This window comes from Cylas formicarius, unplaced genomic scaffold, assembly GCF_029955315.1.
Source record: "Cylas formicarius isolate icCylForm1 unplaced genomic scaffold, icCylForm1.1 PGA_scaffold_3__17_contigs__length_32017465, whole genome shotgun sequence".
In the NCBI taxonomy this organism is placed as follows: Eukaryota; Metazoa; Arthropoda; class Insecta; order Coleoptera; family Brentidae; genus Cylas; species Cylas formicarius.
This window is the reverse complement of record NW_026844326.1, coordinates 27782262-27805964: the sequence shown is the minus strand read 5'-3', so window position 1 is coordinate 27805964 and position 23703 is coordinate 27782262. Positions and strand designations below refer to the sequence as shown.

The following is a 23703-nucleotide window of genomic DNA, read 5'->3' as shown; positions in this document are numbered from 1 at the left end:
GAATATTTCATCCTCGTTCGGCGTTTTCGTATTTTAATACACCAAAAATTAAATAACCGAGTAACAAATATGCGCGAGCGGCACTCTTTGCCTCTCTCTGTGTGACTCTCGCTCTCTCTCTCCTCTCTCTCGTTCCCTGCCTTTTTCGCGATGCCGTAAAATGTTTTTCCTTGCCTTTTTCCTACTCGTTTCGAGTCCCGAAAACTAACTGCTCGACTACAAACTTTTTAAAATAATTTAAAGTAATAAACAATCGTTATATCGTTAAATTTTCGTGTTGAGATGAGGTCAACCTATTTGCCAAAGTCGCATTCAAGAGTGCCTTGATTTAAACCGTCCTGCCAGTTTGTGAGTTTGAAGTTTTCTGTGTCTTATTTTTGTTCTCCAGGTACGTACTCTTTTCAAAATGGTATTAATGTGATTTGTGACGATTATTTCACAACGAGAAATAGTATTATTGTATGTAAAGCAATATTTCACAATAATGAATTTTTAGACCCTTATTATTATTATAGCTTGTTGTTTCATTATTATTGTAATATTCGATTAATGTTGAGTAGCTGAGATCAAGATCTTAAGCTTGACTTCGTCGTTTGAGATGTGTTATTATATTACTTGTGCAATAATTTAAAATATCTCAATAAAGACTATTATTTTTTTTTATTTAATTATTTTCGGGGCTAGAATTTAAAAATACTTTGGAATGAAAAAGCAGCGAGAGCGAGTTTTTTTCGAAAAATAAGTACCTGGTTAATTAAAAAAGTGACGCACGCCGCTGCGGTACCTCGGGTAAATATCCCCTCCCCCAAATTGAACAGTCCAATAAAGGGCGACGGCGCTCGATAGCCGATATAAAAATGATTTAATGCGACCCCTCGGGGGGGGGGGCATTTTCAGAGTTTTCAAATTTGCCCCTAAAACGGTTACCGGTCTCGCATTTTGCCGCGGATTATCATTTTTTCGTTCGGCGTTTTTTCGAAATTGAAAAATTACGCGGGGCAAAGCCCCCCCCCCCCTCGCCCCGCGTGACCCGATAGCGCCGGAAAAATTTAATCCACTTCCTATTTTATTATTGGAGTCTGTGTGCGATGTAAATTTTTTGCGGATTTTTAAAGTTGCCAATTAGCGGATAAAATTGGGAAAAATGCCGCGGGCGCGCGCCCTATGTGGGGATTTTTTTTTCGATTTCGGGCTATCCGCATGTTTGCGTTTTCGGCGGGACCAAAACGAACAGGAAAAAATTGAAAAAAAAATCTCTGTCCGAGGATTTAACGGGAATTGAGTTCAGTTATAATTTTTTTGTATAGTAAGCGAACGCGGTATACAGGGCTATTCACGATAAGTGTCCTATGTTGGTTACTTATGTAAGCAAATATGTAAAATGTTGAGGCAAATAATTCGATAAATCCAAACCAGTTTGGATTTAGAAAGGGGCGCTCCGCCACTATTACGTATAGTCGCGGGCATAGTTGAGGGCTTTGAGGGGGGTGAGCATAGCACTTTAACGCTGTGTGACCTCTCCAGAGCCTTTGACTGTATCAGTCATTCAATTTTAATGGAAAAAGTGGAATTTTATCCTCTTATCTCCCAATCAGTTTATAATAAAATGCCAAGTTTACGAAATATAACTCACGCTGTTCTACAGGGTTCTATTATAGGTCCATTATAGTTTTTAGTTCATGTTAATGATCTCTATAGCCATATGGGCCCTGTGTTTTCAACAAATGTAAATATTTCGGAAGGAAGATCTGCGAAGTTGTTGGGTGTGGTACCGGATGATGGGCTCTCTTGCTTATTTAGTAAAGCGCATCTCAAGTGTCAACTTTTTGTTTTAATCGGAAAGGATTATCTAGTCTCTTTTTCATTCAATTTTGTCATATGCTGTTATACTGTGGGGAAACTCAATAGATTTGTAGTGCGCCCGCGATAGTCGATGGAAGTTCCTGGAACTGTGCGAGTGGGGGGGTTAAAACGGTAGCGCTGGATGCGGACAGGTAGTATGGGGTTACGAGGCGAGGAGGCCGGTTCATCGTTTTTGGATCCGGACCCGGCAGGCCGACTCAAAGCGTGCTATTTTTTGTTTTGATTGTTTGTCGTGGGACAGCGTTGGGTTCCCAATACTGCTCCTCTCAAGTGTATACTTGTTTTCTCAAATATACGTGTTTATTTTACTCCAGAATTCCACGAGATTTTATTGTGTTCTCCCGTAGCCGCAGAACAGTATGTGAAGACCGCAAGAGATCTCATAAAAATTTTTCGTAAGGAAAGGAAAGGAAAGAGCGATCAGAATTATATTCAACGCAGGATATAGAGACAATTAACAACCGCTGTTTCACAATCTTGGGGTTATGCCACTGCCAGCGGTATACATGTATCACGGGATATTAGAAATTCATAACTCAAAAAATGTTTTCAGTTTACTCAGATAATCCTAAATACCCCGCTTCCTTCTCAAATTTGCTTCGAACTAGGAAGTTTAAATACACCAAAAGTATGTAAAAATTCTTTTGATCTAAGTACATACGAAGGCAGCGCCAAAATATGAAAGAAACAAAGTAGAGTAACAATTTTTTATTATTTTTCAATATAATCCCTCTTAACGTCAATACACTTATTACATCTCTTCATTAACAACTCAATCCCTTTAAAAAAATATTCTTTTGGTTTGTCTGCAAAATGACTAAAACAGCCTCTTTGAACTCAACTTCGGCGTTAAACTGCCGTCCACGTAAGTCCTTTTTCAGATATCCAAACAAATAATAGCCGCTGGGGCCATATCTGGACTATGGGGAGGATGATCTATCTGTTGGGACCCACAATCTAAAATGGCAGCTTGTGCAACACCAGCAGTATGGACAGGTGCATTATCGTGCAAAAGACGCACGCCTCTGGTCAGTTTTCCTCGACGTTTTACGCGTATGCAGTCTCGCAATTTATGTAATAATGTTGCGTAATATGTACCATTGACAGTGGTATTAATTTCTTTAAAATCTATCAAAAGAATTCCTTCACAATCAAAAAAGATGGTGGCCATCACCTTTTTTGTTAACTGGCAGACTTTGAACTTTCTTGGAGGTCCTTCACCCTTACGATGCCACTCTATTGATTCTTTTTTCGATAGAGGGTCATAATAGAGAACCATTACAACCGTTACAATAGTTTCTATCACAGACTTCGGTTCCGACCCACAGAGTTCCAAAAAAGACCGCGCACACTCGACACGGCGTTGTTTTTGAATGAAAAGTTTACCTAAATGATCATGCTGGATTCGACGAACACTTGTATCAGAAAGCTTAGTAATTTCTGAGATTTCCTTGACCTTTAAACGTCGACCAGTTCTTGAATAATCTTCAAGGGACTCCTGCCCCATTCGAAAACGTTTTGCCCATTCTTTTACTACAGAATACGAAGGAGAACTTTGGCCCTACACACCAACCAGCCTTTCGTTAATAATTTTAGGTGCTAACCCTTCTTTTGTCAAAACCTTTATGACTGCTCTATACTAAATTTGCGTTATTTGCGACATTTTTTTGGACACGCCCGTTTAAAATGCTGCCAATAAAAAAACTATTTGACGCAAGACTTCAATTTTTTTTTCGCAGCCAGTCTACTAAGATATATATTTAAAAATTTTATCGTGATACCGGACCTGCATCTGTCAGGGCGGGAAATTTTGGCGCTAATCTCGTACAACTTAACTCCAAATCAAGTCACAAACTTGTTATTTAAAAATTTTAAAATCAAAATAAAATCTTTTTTTGTTTTTGGAGCATTGATTTTTACTCTGTGGAGGAATACAAATGGAAAATAAAAGCTTTTACCTGATTATCAGATTCTTGATAGTGGTTATTGTTTGGTTGTATTTTTTCATTTTTACATTTTTATTCCTGTTTGTTTTTATTTTTTATATGTTATGCATTACGTTGTTGTACCTAATATTGTTGTAGACTATCTAATCGTGCCGTAAACATAACATGTATTGTTACATCTTGGGAGATGAAAAAAATTAAAAAAGTAAGCAGAGATCACAAAGTGGCGAGAGAACAAACCTGACCAAGACGCGATCTAAACGCGGCGAAAATCTGACGATGTGCGGCGACATTCAACTGTGCTATGCCGAACAATTGCGTACAATATTGAACCTAATTGGACACGACGAGAATTGACACTTGACCCAATGCCGCCGCCACTTGCAAATTACAGTATTTGCGATGTCCCGACCACATTATTATACAGGGCGGATCGCCCGCAGTATTTTTTTAACATCAAATAAACTAATTAGCATTTTTGTCGGGATTTCTTATATTCTCAAATAACTAACCTCCCAATCAGAAGAGGATTAAACAGAAATTACATTAAACAGGTTCGAAATTTAAAGATTCATGCTTCCGAAGTATATTCCAAAAATTATCTACAATTTAGCATATTTCAAATTTTAGATCACGCCTTTGTGTTCCTGCTCTGCAAAGGCCTGACAACTGAGCCAACAAGAGAAATGATCCTCAAAGTTCTGGTAACGAAAGCGACGATGATGCTCAACATCAGTTTATTCTGAAGCGCTTTGTGCCGCTAAAATTGTTAAAAAAAAATTACAATCTACTGATAATATAACTGATGATATGAATGTTGAGAAGCACATCATATTTGGATTGAGGAAAAATAAACAAACAAAAATAACGATTTTTTTTATTCAAAAAGAATAAAGTATGTATTTTTACTTGTACTTCGTTTTTTAGTATCTATATTAGTGTTTATTAGTTTTCTAGTTTTCAATTTCAAATTTAAAGTTATATTTGAGTTTTAATTTTTTATATTATGCAGGTTAGAATTTGTATTTTATATAAATTATGTAGCAATTCTTTTTTTTCTACTCCCGTCTATAAAATACCTAATTGCACACCGGTCTAGCGTGCGGGAAGCGTCACTTTTCCACGTCAGTTTCGTTTCCCAAGGATCCGAGCCACGTCGGACATTTCCGGGATTTTACCGCACGGGTTCGGGAGCAATCGGATGTTTTCGGAGATATTTCCCACGCTTTGAAATTTGACGTTTGACAATTCTGACGGTCATGTCAGTGAAAGTATTCTTGTTGTTTTGCGAAACTTTTTAACTCACTCGTTTATTAAAAACTCGCTGCGCTGCGCTCCGCTCGTGTCAAATACACTAGTGAATCAAATGCCGTTTACCGCACTTGTTGCATAATTTCCTATAAACTTTTGTTAAAGTTACTTTCTGCAAAATGGCAGGGTAAATTTGTGATATGTGATCCCGCACGCCGTTTATTTTGTGCATATACAAAATGTGTATAATTATTATTATTATTATTCCGAATTTTACTTACGCAATAGGTTTATAAACATTTGCCCCATTCGTATGCCGAATTTGAAAAAGTTCAGGTTTTTTTGAATTTTTTCGACATTAGTAATAGCACGCCCGACGGAACTCACCCTGTATCGTGACGAGTGATATGTGCGGGGGGTGGGGGGGCGACCGAAATAGACGACGACGCACGCTATATCATGTCCCGCGAAAATTTATTTAAATCAATTGGAATTACACTCCCGCTAAATGCATCAGGCTTAATTAATCCAGTCAGCTAATGTCATTTCGTTTTACTGAGCAACAAAAATAAATAAAACTCAATTGTATAATACGACTCTATGCAGTAGTGTTAATTGACCCCGCGTAAATGCGGGGTTACGAATTCCGAACGTTTCGGACGTTCCGATGGGACAAAATGCCGATGACTTCTGGTTTTCCCGTCGACCAGTTTGAATTCGCGAAAGGTTTTTATTTGTTCTTGGGCGTCACTTTTTGGCCTCCTTGCCAAAACGTACTGCAGACTGTTGACTTCTTAAAAGTGTTAATCCTAACCTCCCTTAGCCTCAACTATGCTTGATACCATAATAATAATCTGGTTGAATAAAAATTAAAAAGTTTTGCATAGTCGGTCACAATCTTCATCGTGCTGACTTTTGATCGCAATTGTGGAAGTTATCTGTGGACGGCAAGAAAACTCGGGTCCGGTAGGTACTAAAGGACAGAACATTAGGGACGGACTTCTTGTTACTTTCTAAAAATCAAATTTTTCGAAAGTATACCCGCTTGGCAACGAAACTTATATCTCGGCAACGGTAGGTCCTACCGGACCGCCATTGGTAAAGGAATGATCAGCGTCGAAAAAAAAAACTTTTTTTTTCTGTTCTCCGTTCTCCGTTTCTGTTTAATTAATTGGCTATATCTTTTAAACGGTTTTCAGCACGATCTTCAAATTTGGCTCCTTTTAAGCCGTGCACGAGGTACACAAACCAGTAAGAAATGAGTCTGAACAAATCAAGGCGTCCAACTTTTTTTTAGATTTTCCACTGGTTTTTGACATTGCTCTGAAACACCATAAAAGATCTATAGAGCTTAGCTCCGTAACGAAGCCTATTCAAACTGGGGGGCTGGGGGGTCGGAAAGTATTTTTTTAAATTAAAAAAATTCTTTAACCAAAATCTTTATTCTTGATGATTTTTTAAAAATGTACAGGGTGCGTCGGTAATTTACAAAAAAATGAAAATTGAGCTCCCTTTTTATTGATAATTGACCATAACTGGAAGGCTGTGATTCTGTTGTCAGTTTCTTTCACATTTCAATACGGACAGCTAAAATTTTTTCATTTAAGGTTTTCACATATTGTACAGGGTGTTCGGAATATTCTGTGCTATATTCTAAAACGTCATAGGTGTCTCAAATATGCAGTCATCGACTTCAAATTTTTCAAGGAAGTAAAAGTCCATACGCATACGATCAACAGAATTTTGGAGCCAGAAAATGTAGGAGATACAAGGCTATAACTTTTGTTTTAGATATTTTTTTGATTATATGCAGGGTTTTTCAATTGTGGACAAAAATCTAAAAGAGAAAAAAGTTAATAAATTATTAACCGCAAATCAAAAATCGTAAAACATATGGCCAGTTGGTGCAACAGTATTATGCGCTGTATAAAAAGCAACAATTTTTGTATTTATTTATTATTTGTCCGAGATATTTAAAAAAATCCATATGAAAATCGCTGATTCTCGCCCTCAATCTAGACGCGATGACGTCATTAACTATCACCACGTACTGCATGGTTTCAGAAAACAAGTATTTACCTGAAAACCATTTACTCCATTGAAAAAAATTGTTTGAATCATATACAGGGTGTGTCGTTTATGGGCAAAATTATCAAGAACATCCTAGAAATTCCCGTTTTTGTTAGTAAATTATTGGGGATAAATGGAAGACTGCTAAAAATCCGTCAATTTGATTTGAACGGTATCGTAAACTGTGTCGAGAGAGAGAGTTTAGGGTTTCGTCAATTATACAGGGCGCGCGAGATATTTGAAAAAATATCATTCGGGAACGCTATTATTTGTACAAATTTGAACATTTAACAAAGTTTGCTGAAATTTTGAAATTCGGCGAGGCTTGAAAGACACTTTATACAGGGTGTATGCACAATAAAATTACATCGATCTTACGAAAGTTCCATAGTGGTCCGCAGGAGCACGATAGAAAAACATTGTGTCCCTTTACCACAAGAAACTGCGAAGCTCTTTCTTTTTAAAATAAAAGCGACGATTTTTCGAAAGCAATCTTGTTACTTTCGAAAAATCGATAAAATCGAATTTTTCGAAAATATATGCGCTTGGCAACGAACCCTATATCTCGGCAACGGAGCGTCGTATTTTAAATTGCAATTACCAGTACAAATTTTAATATTTACAGAAGTGTGCCGTAACTTTGAACTTCGAAGAGATGTGAAGGACACTTTATACAGGGTGTATTCACAATAAAATAACATGCAAAAACAATGCGTCTAGGACAAGGATAAGCGAAGCGCCTTCTTTTTAAAATAAAAAGCTGATTGGCGCTACTTGCGGTGAACTTGCCCCGCCCAGCAATGATTTTTCGAAAGCAATCTTGTTTAATAAGTCCTCTACTGATTAACATTTTTCACAACCTGGTAACTTTTTCGAAACGCAGAGTAACAACGATTATTCAACACTGCTACGATTGGTCCAACACGCAAGTAATAAATCAGAAAGAAATAAACTATAGACTATAACTTATTAACGTATTTGGTTGCTTATACTGTCTGCCTAGTGTGGGTACACTGCGTCCCAAATTGCTTGGAATAGCGGGATATCTTAGTAACCATCAGAGACAGGAGTTTGCAGTCTTTGCGAATCTGTGTGTCGTAAACAAAATTATGTCACCTCGTTTCATTTAGGAGTTACAGAATGAAATAGAAATTTTGCGCTGTTTTATGGTGGTGTCACACTCTGTAAGATAGAAAAAAGGCAAAAACTGTTATGATTTTTACGTAGAATCTAATGGCTTAGTCAACATTTTTTTACACAACTAATTTTCGAGATATGTCACATTCTTTAAATGGAACAACATCATTTTTTTTCTGATAGGTATGGTGATGAAGGTATAAATGACCACAATCAAAATTAAACAGATATCTTGGTTAATTCTATTCATAGATGGATCCTACCATAGAAATAAAAAGCAAACAATAATATCAACCTTTATTAAATGTTAGGTAAATTAATAGATATTAAAAAAAAAGTAATCTTCAAAATAGCAATAAGTATGATAGATGGTTAGTCTCATTGAAAGTACGAGTTTTTCTTTATTTAGTTGATACCCAGGAAGGTCGAATAAAAACAACGCCGATTTACAGTTAACTTAATTAATGCTCGAATGCTCGAATACTATAGCTACAAAATCCAACCATTCAGATATTTACAGACATGAATGCTCTAAGAACACTGTATGCCAATTATGTGTACGGGAGAGGGAACTATTTTTAACAGTTTTTTTAGTCATGTAGAATTTTTTTATTATTATCAGTAATTTTCTTTAAATAAATAAATTTATCATGTTCAGAAGCATGAATAGTTATTAATTTTTATATTTTTTAAATCTTGCTAAAAAAGTGTGAGTTGAAATATAATATAAACTAGTTGGCATCATTTCGTTTGCGGCATTCAAAGTTTCGCAAAAAAACTGAAACTGAGGAACCTAGGCAACAAGCAATCTGACACCCAGTGTACCGGGTGGCCAGAATGCAAAGTGTTCGAAAAAGAAAATCAAGATGGTCGTCATGACCATCTTAAACTCTAGAAGTTAATTTTTCACTAAAATCCTTCTAGTAAATGTAACAAAACAATATATGTTTTTAAAAGCCAAGCTTTATTCGCGTAATTTTTGTTTATTATTTCTTGACGGATCTATCAAATTTTTTTTAAATTACATAAAACTTTTATTGCTCTATCAAACCCGTTTTACCTGTAGTATATCTAGGTCTTAGTGAGCAGGCTAGAGCGCGTTCTTTGACAAAATAACAAAAAATTGCAAAAATCTCTCAAAAATTAAATTCAACAATATGACTTTATCAATAAAAATGAATAAATAATTGATTATCCTTATCGATTTTTCTTTTTTCACGATTCAATAATAACAGTAATTTTATGATTTTTAAATTAAAAAGGCATTTTATTGCTTGTTTTTTCTCCACAGCCTACTTTTCATATTCTGTACTTGCACATTTTAATATCTATTGCATATTGTGCCCATATGCGATTAAATTTTTATTTTTTTGATGTTTAAATCCTCTTTCTTGGATATTTAAGGTTAGAAATGAGTTATCAAGATACGGTTTTCACCAGCCTATTTAGGTATATTTTTATGGAAAAAAGTCATATTATTGCATTAATTTTTGGTTAGTTTTTTTTGTCAATTTTCTCTTATTATATCAAAGAACGCGTTCTACTCGTAAAAAGCTTAGTTTTTGAAAACATATTTTTTGGTAACATTCACTGAAAGGATTTTAGAGAACAATCATATTTAAAATTTAAGATGGCCACTTTCATAATAAAATTTTGTACCGCAAATCTCTACGACGAACAGTTTTCGAGATACAGCTTCATTTCAGACATGACACGAATAAGAGAGACGAGAAATCATACACCGGTGTCATATGTGAGACAAATTTTCGGGTTGCTACGTACTAATACAGCAGCAAGTCCTCTTTCTTGGAAATACCGTAATAATTTTCATCTCGGCACTTTATCGCACTCGGGGTTTAACCCAGAGTCTTGATAAAATTATGATAATATGATAAAAACGTAATGGGTAAAAAAAATTTTTGGTTGTCTAAGTCGACCGTCGGTCCCCCAAAACTAACCCCAGATTGTATACGGTCCCGTTAAACGCCATATGCGTATATTCGGTAGCCTAAGTCGATTACCGTTCCTTTAAAAGTACCTCCAAATTCCCGAAAAGCCCGGAAAATTCCGGGCCTTAGCCGCAACCCCGGAACTTTGTCGAATGTTTATGATTAGGTTAGACGGAAGAACGGGCGGGGATAAGTGGAACATAACGGAGTAATAGCGTAGGGGAGTAGCCCCACTCCGCGCGCGAAACGAAGTTACAAAGTCCCCCCACCACCCGGTCATAATTTCAAAATTTTACCTAATCTCGTTCAACGTTGTCTTACGACTTTAACAAATTTACGATACACGGCGCAAGGGGGGAGGCGAGGCGAAGAGTCTCGCGCGATCCGGCAACGCCGCACACAATTAAGCATTCATCCGTCATAATTAGCGCATGTTCCAGTCCCGCGGGGTCCGACTTTAACGATATTTAACCAACAATTGTTTTCATTAACGGACCAATTAAGTTCCGAAAATAACATTACGGGCGGGCGGGACCCGCCAATTGTTACATAATTAATTTAAAAACACTCGTTTAATTGACAACATCACGCATAACTCGGGAAAATTAACCGATCTATCACCGCTTTTGAAATCCTCCAATCTAGCGGCGATGATGTCATCCTACGAGTGTTTTAATTAATTGACGCGACAAATTCGGGAAATTTTCATTATAGCGCTCAGTTACGCACTTAAAGCGACATCCAAATAACATTCAATCTTTTAATTAATTTATTCTCAAAAGTTAAAAAGTTAAAAGAAGCCTTTTCTTCGTACTTCTTTATTTCATATACCAAAAATCATTCCAGAGTTTACATAGCATCTTGGTCCAGCTGATAGAGCGGGGGAATATTTTGAATATATATAAAAGACTACTTTAACCAAAAGGTGAAAAAAAGTCTTCTTTTGTACCTATCTTCGAAGGTCAAGAAGACAGCAAAAAAATAACAAAAAAAGACAAAATATTCTAGAGCTAACGTAACATCTAACTGCTGCTGTTGTAGCCTAGTTATTGATTTGAGAAGACTGCAACAAATGTGCGTAGTGACCAGGATGGTTATACTAGTTTGAGTATCTTTGGAGGGGATAAAGAAAAAAAAACCTTCCTATTTCTTTCTACTTTAACCAAAAGGAAAAGAGGAGCCTTGTTAAGTACTCATTACATTGACATGTATAAAACTTCAAAGGGTTTGACCATATTTACAGGTTATCCAAGAGAGGATAGAAAGCGAAGGTTGAATTCAAAGAATCTTCTTACTCCTGCATATAATATAACAAAATATTCTAGAGCCAATGTAACATCTAATGAACCATTAAAGAAGATCGGGAGAATAAAAAGAAGAACCTGCTGATTTAGCAAAGTTAAGTTTCAAAGTTTTCTTGTCTGCTAGTTTCGGTCGAGAAGATTAATATGCAAGATAAATATTGGTGTGAAGTAACCAGGACGGTTACATTATTTTGAGTATCCTTGGACGGGATAAAGAAGAAAGAAGCTACTTCATTTAATAAACAAATTTATTCCAGACTTAACGCAACATCTAGTTCTCTGTTAAAAAATGGAGAGAGAATGCATTGATGATACAAAAGGGGCGATGGAAGATAGTCACCAAAGTTGACTTCAAGAAGTTTTACTCATTGTTGATCAGGATGTCATCTAAAGGAGATTAAGATGAAAGTAGATTGGAAGAGCGAACGTTGATGAACCAGAGAAAACACCATGCAGTATATGGGATGGAACATAGTCACCACTATTTTGGTGTTTTCCTATTTAATATAGATAGATACTCGCTAAAAGAAGATAAAATAGGGAAATCGAGAACAGAAGGTGGTGAAGGATAGGTTTTAAAATCGACTTCAAGGAATTATGCGACATTTGAAATTAATTTTAGAGATACTTGAAGAAAACCAAGATAAAAATGAAGACGATATAAAGGAAAGAGTAAGAATAAAACTAGTTGAGACTGTTGTAAATCCGCTCATTTTAATTGCCTTGGTTATGGATAGAATTTGACTCACCTATCACCGAAGGGGAACATATGCGAGAACGCGGCTGTCTGCAACGATTTGGGAGGGTCCGAAGAGGCCGAAGGAGTCGGACTACCGTGAGGCGAAGACATATTCGACGGGTTCGCTTCCTGGACGACGCTTATCTGCTCGGGACTCTCCCTGTCCGCTGAACTCCTGCTCGAGCATTCTCTCTCCCTCGCGATATCGTCATCGGCTGTCGCTTCTTCCGGCGAGCTTCTCTGGCCATCTTCCGGCTTCTCATCTTTGGCATCACCGTCCCTCTTGATGATGTCGTGGCCTTCCCGTTTCCGTTGTTCTTCTTTCAATCGTTCGGCTTTTCGCCATTTGGCTCGGCGGTTCTGGAACCATACCTGAAATGATAACCATTACCTGACCCTCGGTTGCTTAAATAGCCCGCAATTTAGTTGGTTGGCTGGTAAATAGCACGAACCGAAGAAGATAAACGCGAATTAGATCTACATGTCTGATCTACTGGCATTTCTTCAAACAAACACATAGTTGTGGGAGCAAATATAATTAAGTTAGAGACGATTGGAAACGAACTATGACATCGGATCGAGCGGCAATCTAATCAGCACTGATTTTTTTTTGGAACACACACCCTCCGTTCGCGGAACTAAATCGTTCGTGTCAGACAGGCCACTCCATTACGTCTACGTTGTCTCGCTAATTGGAACGTGACGTTCCTCCTTTGTTTTATTGTTTTCGTTAAATGGCAACGGCGCTCCGCCGCCCCCAACAACAAAGATCCCCTGCGAAACGGCATGAAGCGATAACAACCAACGAGACGTCCAATCGGGTTTCGCTCTTCTGTTGTGCTTTGTCTGAGCCTCGTATCTACTTTCAAATTGTACTTTTTAAATGAGTGGAAAGCCCTTTGACAGATTAATTGACGTAATGACCAAGAGTCAATGGCTGATTGATGATGCCTCCATATGTAAGTACAGTAGAATAAAATCATTTTAGTTTCAGCTTTACAAGTAAAATAAGTAACAGGGTTTAGAAAAGATTTTTAGAACGAGAGGGAATATGAGTTTTAGTAGCCGCGTTTGGGTAAAAAATATTGACAGATGGATGGTTCTCTGTTCTCGATCGTTGTTTAATATGAAGTGTGATGGAAAACTGATAAATAACATCAGATATGCCGAGGATACAATTATATTAGCTACCTGTTTTGATTATTTGCAGTTTCTTCTAGAGAATTTTGTCAGAGCACGGACTGACCCAAAATGCCAAAAAGTATGGCTCATATCAAAATAATCTCAATCTCAAGAAATCTGAAATGATACTACTGAGTTGTTATGGACTCTCAGCTCTTTTTTACAGGGCAGAATGTTAGACCCTAGAGAGAGATAAATAATAATAATAAAAATAAGCAAATTTATTTCAACAGGATTACATCCAATCAGAGAAAATATAAACATAAAAGAAAAATGGTGAAAATACAAGGAACGCACAGGTACTCTAAGCAGTCATAAACTCTGCGCGCGAAGCAAAAAACAGTTAACAATCTCACGAAGTCTGGAACAATATTGAAGTTACCACACATAAACAAAGTTGTCGACTGATATAAAATTTGTCGTGGAGATGAAATATAAGCCTAAATCTGGTTTCAAAACTGGGAACGTCAAATTTTACTTTGTATAAAAACCACTCAGAGTTCACCGTACCATGCAAAAGACCATACAGAAATTTTAAAGAATGTCCTTTCTAACCTCCAAAGATGATTTCCCGAACGTGCCTAACAGTACCTGATAGTCAATCCTCTATTTCGATAAAACTGACGTAGATATACTGAAGAATTTAGAAAATAAGTTGGATAGACAGAGAATGAGGAAGGAAAAGAAAGTGGTATTTAGTACCGGAGTACTTAGATCACATAATTACAACTAATATTTCAGGCAAAAATTCTGGAACTCCGTTTCGAAGCCATTATGATTGCAAACCTTTGGAAGGAAAATGGCAAGACATGATTAGAATTTATCCTAAAGAATATACTGCAAAAATATTGCCTGCAATATTTAAAATCATCTTACGCTGTGCGACAGCAACAGCACCAACTGGAACCCTTGTAGTGTATCAAACGTGAGTGCTGGTGGTATTACAACTACAAACAATGTTCTCTTTCCCAGAAGTCGATCATCATAGTATTAAGCAGCCTGGAAGAAATCAGAATAAAAATAGAGCAGGCAAGAGTACTATTAAGATAAAACTGTATTTTAAAGCAGTGATATTTCGTTGGGTTTGAAAGTGAGACTTCTAAGATGCTATGGTTCAACTGCTTCAATAATCAACTCTTTAGATCTGTCGTATTCAAGGTTCGAATAGCCATGATGACCGTTATAATGAAAATGGCATTTGAAAAAGAAGATGTCCTTGCCATTAGATGCATCATTAGAATTTCTTCTGTATGTACTTAAAAGAATTTTGCGTGCGCAATCCGCATCATCCATCAAATCATCTGCATGTTTTCTACTCTCACTGGTAGCCCTGCCGTGTGCCAAATATAAGTGAGCAGCAAACTGAACCTTTCTGAGCTAAAGAAAATCAAAATATACCAGTTTTAAAATCATAGTAGGATAATTAACGACTTTGTTTTCTCTTCAAAGAATCGATCATCGTGTTTAACGGTATTCTACAAATAATTTTTGGTTTTTTTAAATGTCCTGTTTTATTGGCACTTTGACAGGTTTGTTAGGTTTGATTATGAAGAGTGTTTTTATTCAGGACTTTGTTTTGAAATACCTAAAGATACTTGAATGTTTCAGACGCATCAAACGAAATAACCTTCGAAGTTCTGCAGTACCAACACTACTCTGAGCATATCACATCACACTAATTATGCGACTTCTAGCAATGAAAAAACGACTCCTGTGTTGAGATTAATGATATCAAAAATACCTCATGTGTTGATATTCTATACCACGAAAACTTTTAAAACATTAACTTTTTTTTCTGTCAACTGTAACAGTTAACCTGGAAAACGATAAAATTATCATGAGTAACTCTTAATATGCTACTGAGTCTTGAGCGAATTCTAGTGATGAAGAATAACTCCTGTGTTCAGATTAATATTAAAAATACCTCCTAGATTGAAACGGACTTGTAATTAATAAGTATGATCAGTTTCTCGCCAAACTTCGTGTGCTGATATTCTATACTAAGTTAGCTTTTAAAGGATTGACTTATTTTCTGTCAAGTTTCTGTAAAGTTTAACCTAGAAAACGATAAGATTAATACGAGTATATGCTACTGATGCTTTAGTTGGTTTTCCCAGGGGCAATCCTGCCCTGGTAATGTACCATGTTTTAATAGAGAACTTCCTCCTGAAATTCTCAGATGGATCAGTGTCCAAAATGAAACAAATAAAGAGAATAGAATTTCGAAAGTCTGTAGTGTTAATTAATTAAGTAAGCAAATTGTAGCGATGAAGAGCAATTTCACAGACTTTGTGTATTCTATACCACTATAACTTTGAAAGCATTGACTTTTAAATTAAATTTATTATTTTACTACTAAATTTAACAGTTAAGCCAGAATAACTCTTAATATGCTGCTGAGCTTGCGCCAAAAACTCCGAAATCAACCCCTAAACTACCCCCGGCGATGACTGATCCCACCTGGGCCTGCGACGTTGCCGCTGTTTACCGTCAAGGTGTGTATTAGATTGCAGCGTCAATTAAAACGGCCTAATGAGCCACTCTGGACACAATTACACTCGCGCGCTCCCTTTCCGTCCACTCGCTTTGTTTCCACGCCGTGTCCTCTCGTGTATTATACACGTCGAGTCGACCAGAGAGCTTCTCCACGGCTTCTATTTTGTTGACGCACTATTAAACAATTCGTTTTCCGCTGTTCCGCGTTCGCGCGGGGTTGTTTTCATGGCGACGAGTGTCCTCGAACGTTTTTCCCGAAGGGCGTTCGTCGGACGACGCGTACCGTGTCCCGTTCGAGTGGCAGGAGGAGCGACGATCTTTTATTTCGCTTAAAAAGACGCGAGATTACCAATAAAACGTTTATTTTGGGGTGGACGCTACGCGGACGTTTATAATCCTAATCTCTTTAAAAAGTTAGAGGTTGGGATTGGATTTTCTTCTAATGGCCACGACTACATTAGGTCATTCGGCCACCTTACGACAAGTGAGAACGTAATTAAAAAAAATCTAAAGGATACTTTCCTAAGGGAAGGGTCTGGAACAATCCATCATCCTCCAGGTTGATTCTTCATCTTCTATCATATCAGTAGGCTGCTGTCTGTTCATTGCCCACGCGTCTTCCCTGGAAGACGAGGTCCAGCATTCTCGCCACCGTTTTGGCGGTCTTCCTTGAGATCTTTTCGCTACTGGGCTGTTAATTTTTGCGGTCTTCCATTCTTTTCATGTGTTTGTTCCGAAACCTTCGTCTTTGCCTCACCCACATTCCTATTGCTTGTATACCGCACTGCTGTCTGATATCCTCATTCCGTATTTAAATTTTATTTTTAACGCAGTCGTCTTGATCTGCATTTCTATTTGCTCTTCCGTAGCACAAATGCATATCGCGATATTCAGTATTTGAATTTTAATGATAATTAATAATAATCTCTTTTAATAAAATCTAATTTTTAACGGATTGTGCCAATGACTTTTTTCAAATTTCATTAGGTTCTGTTAGGTAAACTCACATTGGATCTTACATCCAAGTTTATACAAAATATATAAAAATATGATAAAAATGATAGGAAGAAAATTATTTTCGCTACTTAAATGGTCTAAACATGCGTCCTTGCGTATTTATGATATTAGTGGTAGTGAGAGTATATTTACTATTTTAAAATAAATAAATGAAACAAATAGTTTTAAACTTATTGTAAATAGACAATGGCAGAAGCAGATATAGGCCGACATTTTTAAGATACATTTTCTGTTAATATTTGGTCTGGCATAATTGGTCCGTTTATAAATGATCTTTCAATATTACTTGGTGGCGTTATTCTTAACGTAAGACAAAGTTCAGCAATTCCTTGACCAGCAAGGTCACCTGACCTTAATCCTTTAGATTACTTTTTATGAGGAAGACTAAAAACTTTAGTTTATGCAGAAAGTATTGAAAACAGTGAACAACTTGACCATGGGGCCAAAGAACAAAACTGATGATTGGCGAAAGGAGGAGGACGCAGGAGGATTACGAGGTTAGCGCCAAAATTTCCCGGCTTGACATAGATGCAGCTCTAGTATCACGATAAAACTTTGTCTTCTTTTAAATATGTATCTTAGTAGGCTGCGAAAAAAAAATTGAAGCCTTTCGTCAAATAGTTTTTTATTGACAGCATTTTAAGCAAGACGTCGCAAAATGTCGCACATGACAAAAGAAGGGTTAGCACCTAAAATTATTAAAGAGAGGCCGGATGGTGTGTACGGCCAAAGTTCTCCTTCGTATTCTGAGGTGAGAGAATGGACAAAACTTTTTCGAATGGGGCAGGAGTCCCTTGAAGATGATTCAAGAACTGGTCGACCAGTGGAGGTCATAACGGAAGATATTGTTGCGATTGTGGCAGAGTGATCGACGTTTAAAGGTCAAGGAAATCTCAGAAATTACTAAGCTTTCTGATACAAGTGTTCGTCGAATCCTGCATGATCATTTAGGTATGCATAAGGTTAGTGCAAGATGGGTTCCTAAAAACCTTTCGGCTATTCAAAAACAACGCCGTGTCGAGTGTGCCCGGTCTTTTTTGGAACTCTGTCTGTCGGAACCGAAGCCTGCGATAGAAACTATTGTTATGGGAGATGAAACTATGGTTCTCTATTATGACCCTCTATCGAAAAAAGAATCATTGGAGTGGCGTCGTAAGGGTGAAGCACCTCAAAGAAAATTCAGGGTCTGCCAGTCAACAAAAAAGGTGATGGCCACGATCTTTTGGGATTGTGAAGGAATTCTTTTGATAGATTTTAAAGAAACTAATACCACTGTTAATGGTAAATATTACGCAGCATACGTGTAAAATGTCGAGGAAAACTGACCAGAGGCGTGCGTCTGTCCATACTGCTGGTGTTGCACAAGCTGCCATTTTAGACTGTGGGTCCCGACAGATAGATCATCCTCGCTATAGTCCAAATATGGCCCCCAGCGACTATTATTTGTTTGGATATTCGGCTGCGGTTTATCGACGAAGTTGAGTTAAAAGAAGCTGTTTTACATCATTTTGCAGACAAACCAAAAGAATATTTTTTTAAAGGGATTGAGTTGTTAATAAAGAGTATTGAAGTTAAGGGTGATTATATTGAAAAATAATAAAAAATTGTTAGTCTACTTTGTTTCTTTCTTATTCAGGCCGGGAAATTTTGGCGCTGCCCTCGTATGTAGATGAATGAAGATTATAACAAAATGGTACTAATGTTAGTCAAGTTTCCATGGAAGGCTAATCGACTGGTACTAAAATACCATACCAACTGGAAGGTCGGTGGTGGGATGGCGGTTCAGAATAAAGCATTCACCTATATAACCCACTATAAAGCTTGCTGGTAATAGAGGCACACGGTCCTGTAAGATACCAGTTTGTATAATATTTTTGGGGACTGAAGCCGATGGGATTTAAAGTAATGGGATAAAGCACCCTCGTTTAGACAATGATCGTCGGGTGGCGTGTAGCTACCTACTCCGCCGCTTGTTATTCGCTTGTTAGGGTCACAACGGATGAATAAGCCCCACGAGCTGAATACATTTGTCGCTTCGGAACAACTACGAGTATGAATGCGATTTCGCACCCCCTAATTACCCCCTTATAGCTTTCGCAAACGGGTCGTTGGCTACTAATTGAAAAAAAAAAGTTTGCGTCGATCATTCGAGTGTTTGGGACTGTGGCTGAGGCTAATAACTTGTCCCACTATCGACCACTATCGATAAAGTGAAACAGGATAATTCTATTAATTTTTTAGATTTAACTATTACGAAAACGCAAAGCAAATTAGACACAGTCATACATAACAGCTCAAATCACCCTTATACACACAAAATTTCACTATTTTATACACAGACTTCTTCATACGCCACTCTCAACAGAAAATTTCAACAAAGAACTTAATATCATTAAACAAATTGCATTGAACAACGGCTACAATCCCTCCATTATCGATAAAATTATAAATAAAAAACAAATCCAGACAACAGTAAACTCTATTTATCCGAAACCTAATACAGAACACGAACAATTTAAAACAATTACATACCTAAGAGAACCCAGTGAAAAAGGTTCAAAACATTTGTCAAAATGTGGTTTAAAAATTGCTTTCAGAATTAACCACAGAATAGGAAAATATTTAAAAAACAATAAAAGGAAATGTCCAAAATCCCAAAAATCAGGTGTCTACAGGCTGAAATGCGGATCTTGTCCTAAAATTTATATTGGACAAACAGGTAGATCCTTCATTAACGAACATAAAAGAGCGTTTAAAAACAATAGTCTAGATTCTAATTATGCTACACACTTAAACACAGAAAAACACATTTTTGACGACAATTTTGATATTTTACATACAGCCACAAAAAGTAAAAAATTAAATTTATTGGAAGCTATGGAGATTAACAAAATGAGACATTCAAATGTATTGCTTAACGATCAATTAGATTTAAATAGCTTTCCATTATTAAACTTCAACAACATTAATTAAGGTACTATTGTCATTTTTCGGTATATATAGTAGCAGGTAGTTTGTAAATATTACATTTGATAAAGACACGGTGTTATCGAAACAATTGTCATGTGAATATATATAATTTCGTGAAAATCTGAACTTCTAGTTTTCATTTATTTTGTTAAATGGATTTGGAATTAAAAGCCACCTCAGTTCAATAAAAAAAGTGCTAGCAAAAAAGAATTTTTTTTAAATTTTATTTTAAGGCTACCATTTTTTAAGATTTCGACTTTTGGTTTTTATATATTTTTATCCTTTGTTGTTAAGACTTTAAATGATAGCAGTCTTATTTCCTTTGCTAACGACGTTGCAAATTAGTTATTGCGCGTCTGGTCGGTTTCATTTTAAACTTCTTTTTCACAAGAACGAAAGAAGAATGCATTGAACATAACCTATGTTCTAACAGCGTTTCATTTCGTTCCTTCTTTTCTTATACGGTAAATGAAATGTATTTTTTGATTTGATAATGGACGCACGAAAAAGTTTAAGGCAGAAACAACATTTGCGGAAAACTTAATATATCTGGGCAAGAGGTGAAGCGACATATAATGACTTATTTAATAGCTAAATATAAATGTTCACCTGCTGTGATTTGATAACCACGATGACCATAAAGAAAGTAATGAAATGGTGCCCCCACAGCCATATTTACCTGCAGTTGTGTTTGTTGTGGAGTTTGTGGTTGGTCAGCTATTACATTTTCTTTGTTTACCCGAAATAAAATTTCTCTTAAGGAATTTCAAAAGTATCGCTTATATATCGACATTCCAATCTTCTACGTTTCCGAAAGATTAATTAAATGTTCGTTGACGAGGAAATAAACTCAATCTGATATTTGATATTGTTAAATTTGGAGAAACAAGATTGTTAACTAGAAACAAAATAAGTATGAATGTCTGCTTTTTGTTTTCTAACATAACTTTGTTAAACAAATATTCTGATGTCGGCATTTTAAACGCACCATTTTCAGTAACAAGATTTTTTCTGTTTTAATTTCTCAACTTTTTCATATTTCTATTGTTTCGATTTTCTTTTACTTAACTTTTTTAATAAGAAGATTTCTCCGTTTTTTTTTGTCTTCTTTCTTCTGTATAATATCTAATTGTACACCGATCTAGCGTAAAGGAAGCGTCACTCTGAGCCACTTCGGACATTTCCGGGATTTGACCGCACGGGTTTGGGAGCAATCGGATGTTTTCGGAGATATTTCCCACGCTTTGAATTTTGACGTTTCCCAATTCTGACGTTCGTATCAGTGAATGTATTCGTGTTATTTTCAAAAATGTACCCAATAAGTAAAAAGTATATTATGGTAAACTTTTTCAGTCATTGGAAAACCACTTACCACACTTGTTTATTTATTTATTTGTATTTCACAGGATATTCAACAGGCAGACGCAGCTACCCGATTACAGAATGGCACAATATAGAGTTATACGATTTAACAAAATCGGGAACGTGATATCTACAATGAAAGCACAGGTTAGATTCAAATAAATTATAACTACGAGCTAAAGAAGTTTATATACGTTTGTTTTAAATAAACTATGGCTTAAGTTAAACATATCTATATCTATGCCGTTTTGAAAACCACAATTATTATCAGTCCAAGCACAGTAATTCGATCTAAATCGCTGGATTAGAGTTAAAGCTCATGTAATTTACACAATAAGAAGAATCCACAAGGTTGTTTACAACTTTGCAAAAAAAAGCAACATCAAAACAGTTTCTTCGAGTTTCAAACCACTTCAAATTTTAAAGATTTCTTCGTACGAGCAAAAGTGTCGATCTCTGTTGTATCCAAAGTTTAAATTGTTAAAAAAAAATTGTTTTATACTCTATTTCGATTATGTATTTACTATGTGCTCAAGTACAGACCTTATCATGCTATTATAAACGTTTATTATTGTCTGATGCTCGTTGAACCATTTAGTGGATCTCAAAATGAATCTCAGATTTGTCAAACATTTTTTGGCAATAGTTTTGAAGTGAGTCTTAACTCTTTTCAGTTGTTTATCTGCAATAATCAGGAAATCTGTCAAGATTGCTCTGAAGCTCTAATACATCTAAATGTGAACGAATCTCCTACTTTATTTTTATATCGTCCATAAAAGAAGCATAAATCAAAAATGTTAAAGAGTAAAGGCCCAGATGACTTCCCTGGGAACAACCAAGAATAAATTGCAATAGTTGGAACAGGTGGACATGCACACCAAAATTTTCGAGTTTTATCATCAGAGTTGGATGACATACTTGATCAAAAGCCTTGGAAAATCTATTTGTTTGTTTTTTTGCGAAAACCATGTTGATTTGGATCTATGACATCTGTAAATAAATTTCAGACTCAAAGATCTTGGCCAGAGTGACATAAGACAGGGATAGAACGATAATTACTGGCGTCTGTAGAATCACGAGAGTTTAAAATATGGACTATCTGAGACACTTTAAAGCTTTTCTGGAAACGTCTCTTGACCTAGACATTCATTAGAGACAAATGTGGGCAATTTTTGAGAAATTGTGCCAGTATACCGTCCCGGCCCTTTCTAGGGTCCAAGTTGAGCAATATTTTTTCCATGGAATTTTCCAATTTTCGGTGGTTCCATATGCCTTCTTTTAGCGTTCTTTCTCTAATGTCTCTTGTCTGTCTTCTATCTTCAACTCTTTCGTGGTCTGCCTAATTTTTTCGCCTTGCTGGTTGCCAAATGGACGTTGGGTTTTGGAGTCTTTCTAGAGACGTCCTCTGCATCACCCCAGTTGTATGTTTCGAATTTCGTCTATAAGTGTGCGGGTGGTACCCATTATCTACCTAATTCAATCCTAGATTATTTTCTCTTGGGGATTTCATCTGATCTCTTCCAGAAGGCCATTTCCGTTGCTCTTAGGGGTTCCTCCGTACTTTCTTTTAATACGCATTTGTCCCACAGGATTCCGTTCGGCAAAAGCAATAAAGGAATTTGTTCTCTCTTCAACTTTTTGTTGTTACAATTGTTTTTTTTTTCGTTTTATAAGCAACCCAAACTGATGAATTGATGAACGTATTGAAACTGCTATTATAACCCTTTATTACTGACTGATGCTCCTTGAACCTATAGTAGTTCACAAAACGAAGCCAAAATTTCTCGAATATTTTTCGATATGAGTGTCACAGTTTAACTGAGAGTCAAGATCAATTCCCAAGTATTTTGCTTGCTTAACTCTTTCCAGCTGTTTATTATCGAGCATTAAGTTAATATATGTAAAATCATTTTTCCTTGTAAATGGAATATATCGACATTTATCAAGATTTAAGGATAATCTTTGGTTCCTGCAATAATCAGGAAATCTGTCAAGATCGCTCTGAAGCTCTAATATCGACAAAAGAAGCATAAATAAAAAACATTAAAGAGTAAAGGGCCCAGATGCCATCCCTGGGAGCACCCAACAACAAATTGATTTCTTTTTTGTGCAATATAGCTTTGCAATAGTTGGAAGAGGTGGATATGCACATCGAAATTGCCGAGTTTCATCATCAGAGTTGCTTTTTTTTCTGTTTTACAAGCAACCCGAAGTGATGAATTGATGAACTTATTGAAACTGACGTATTTTAGACAAAAGGCAATTCGATTCGAGGGTTGGTGGGAATTGACTTTGAGGCAGCACATTGTAGACCAAATAAATAGCGATCGGTTCAACTTCTTCGACTTGTCTATCGACTGTCACTTTAGCAATCACCTCGGCGGCGGCGTAAATTTCGGAGCACCGTGTGGAAGTTG

The 23703-nt window shown here is 36.5% G+C and overlaps 1 protein-coding gene across 1 annotated transcript in view; it reads right to left on the bottom strand.

Moving 5' to 3' along the window:
- The window catches only part of LOC132699397 (dorsal root ganglia homeobox protein), a 91515-nt gene that overhangs the window by 30125 nt on the left and 37687 nt on the right, over window positions 1-23703 (bottom strand). The window contains exon 5 of the mRNA XM_060666069.1: window positions 12270-12631. Within this exon, the coding sequence (XP_060522052.1) occupies window positions 12270-12631 (362 nt within the window). The remainder of the gene's footprint in view (window positions 1-12269; window positions 12632-23703) is intronic.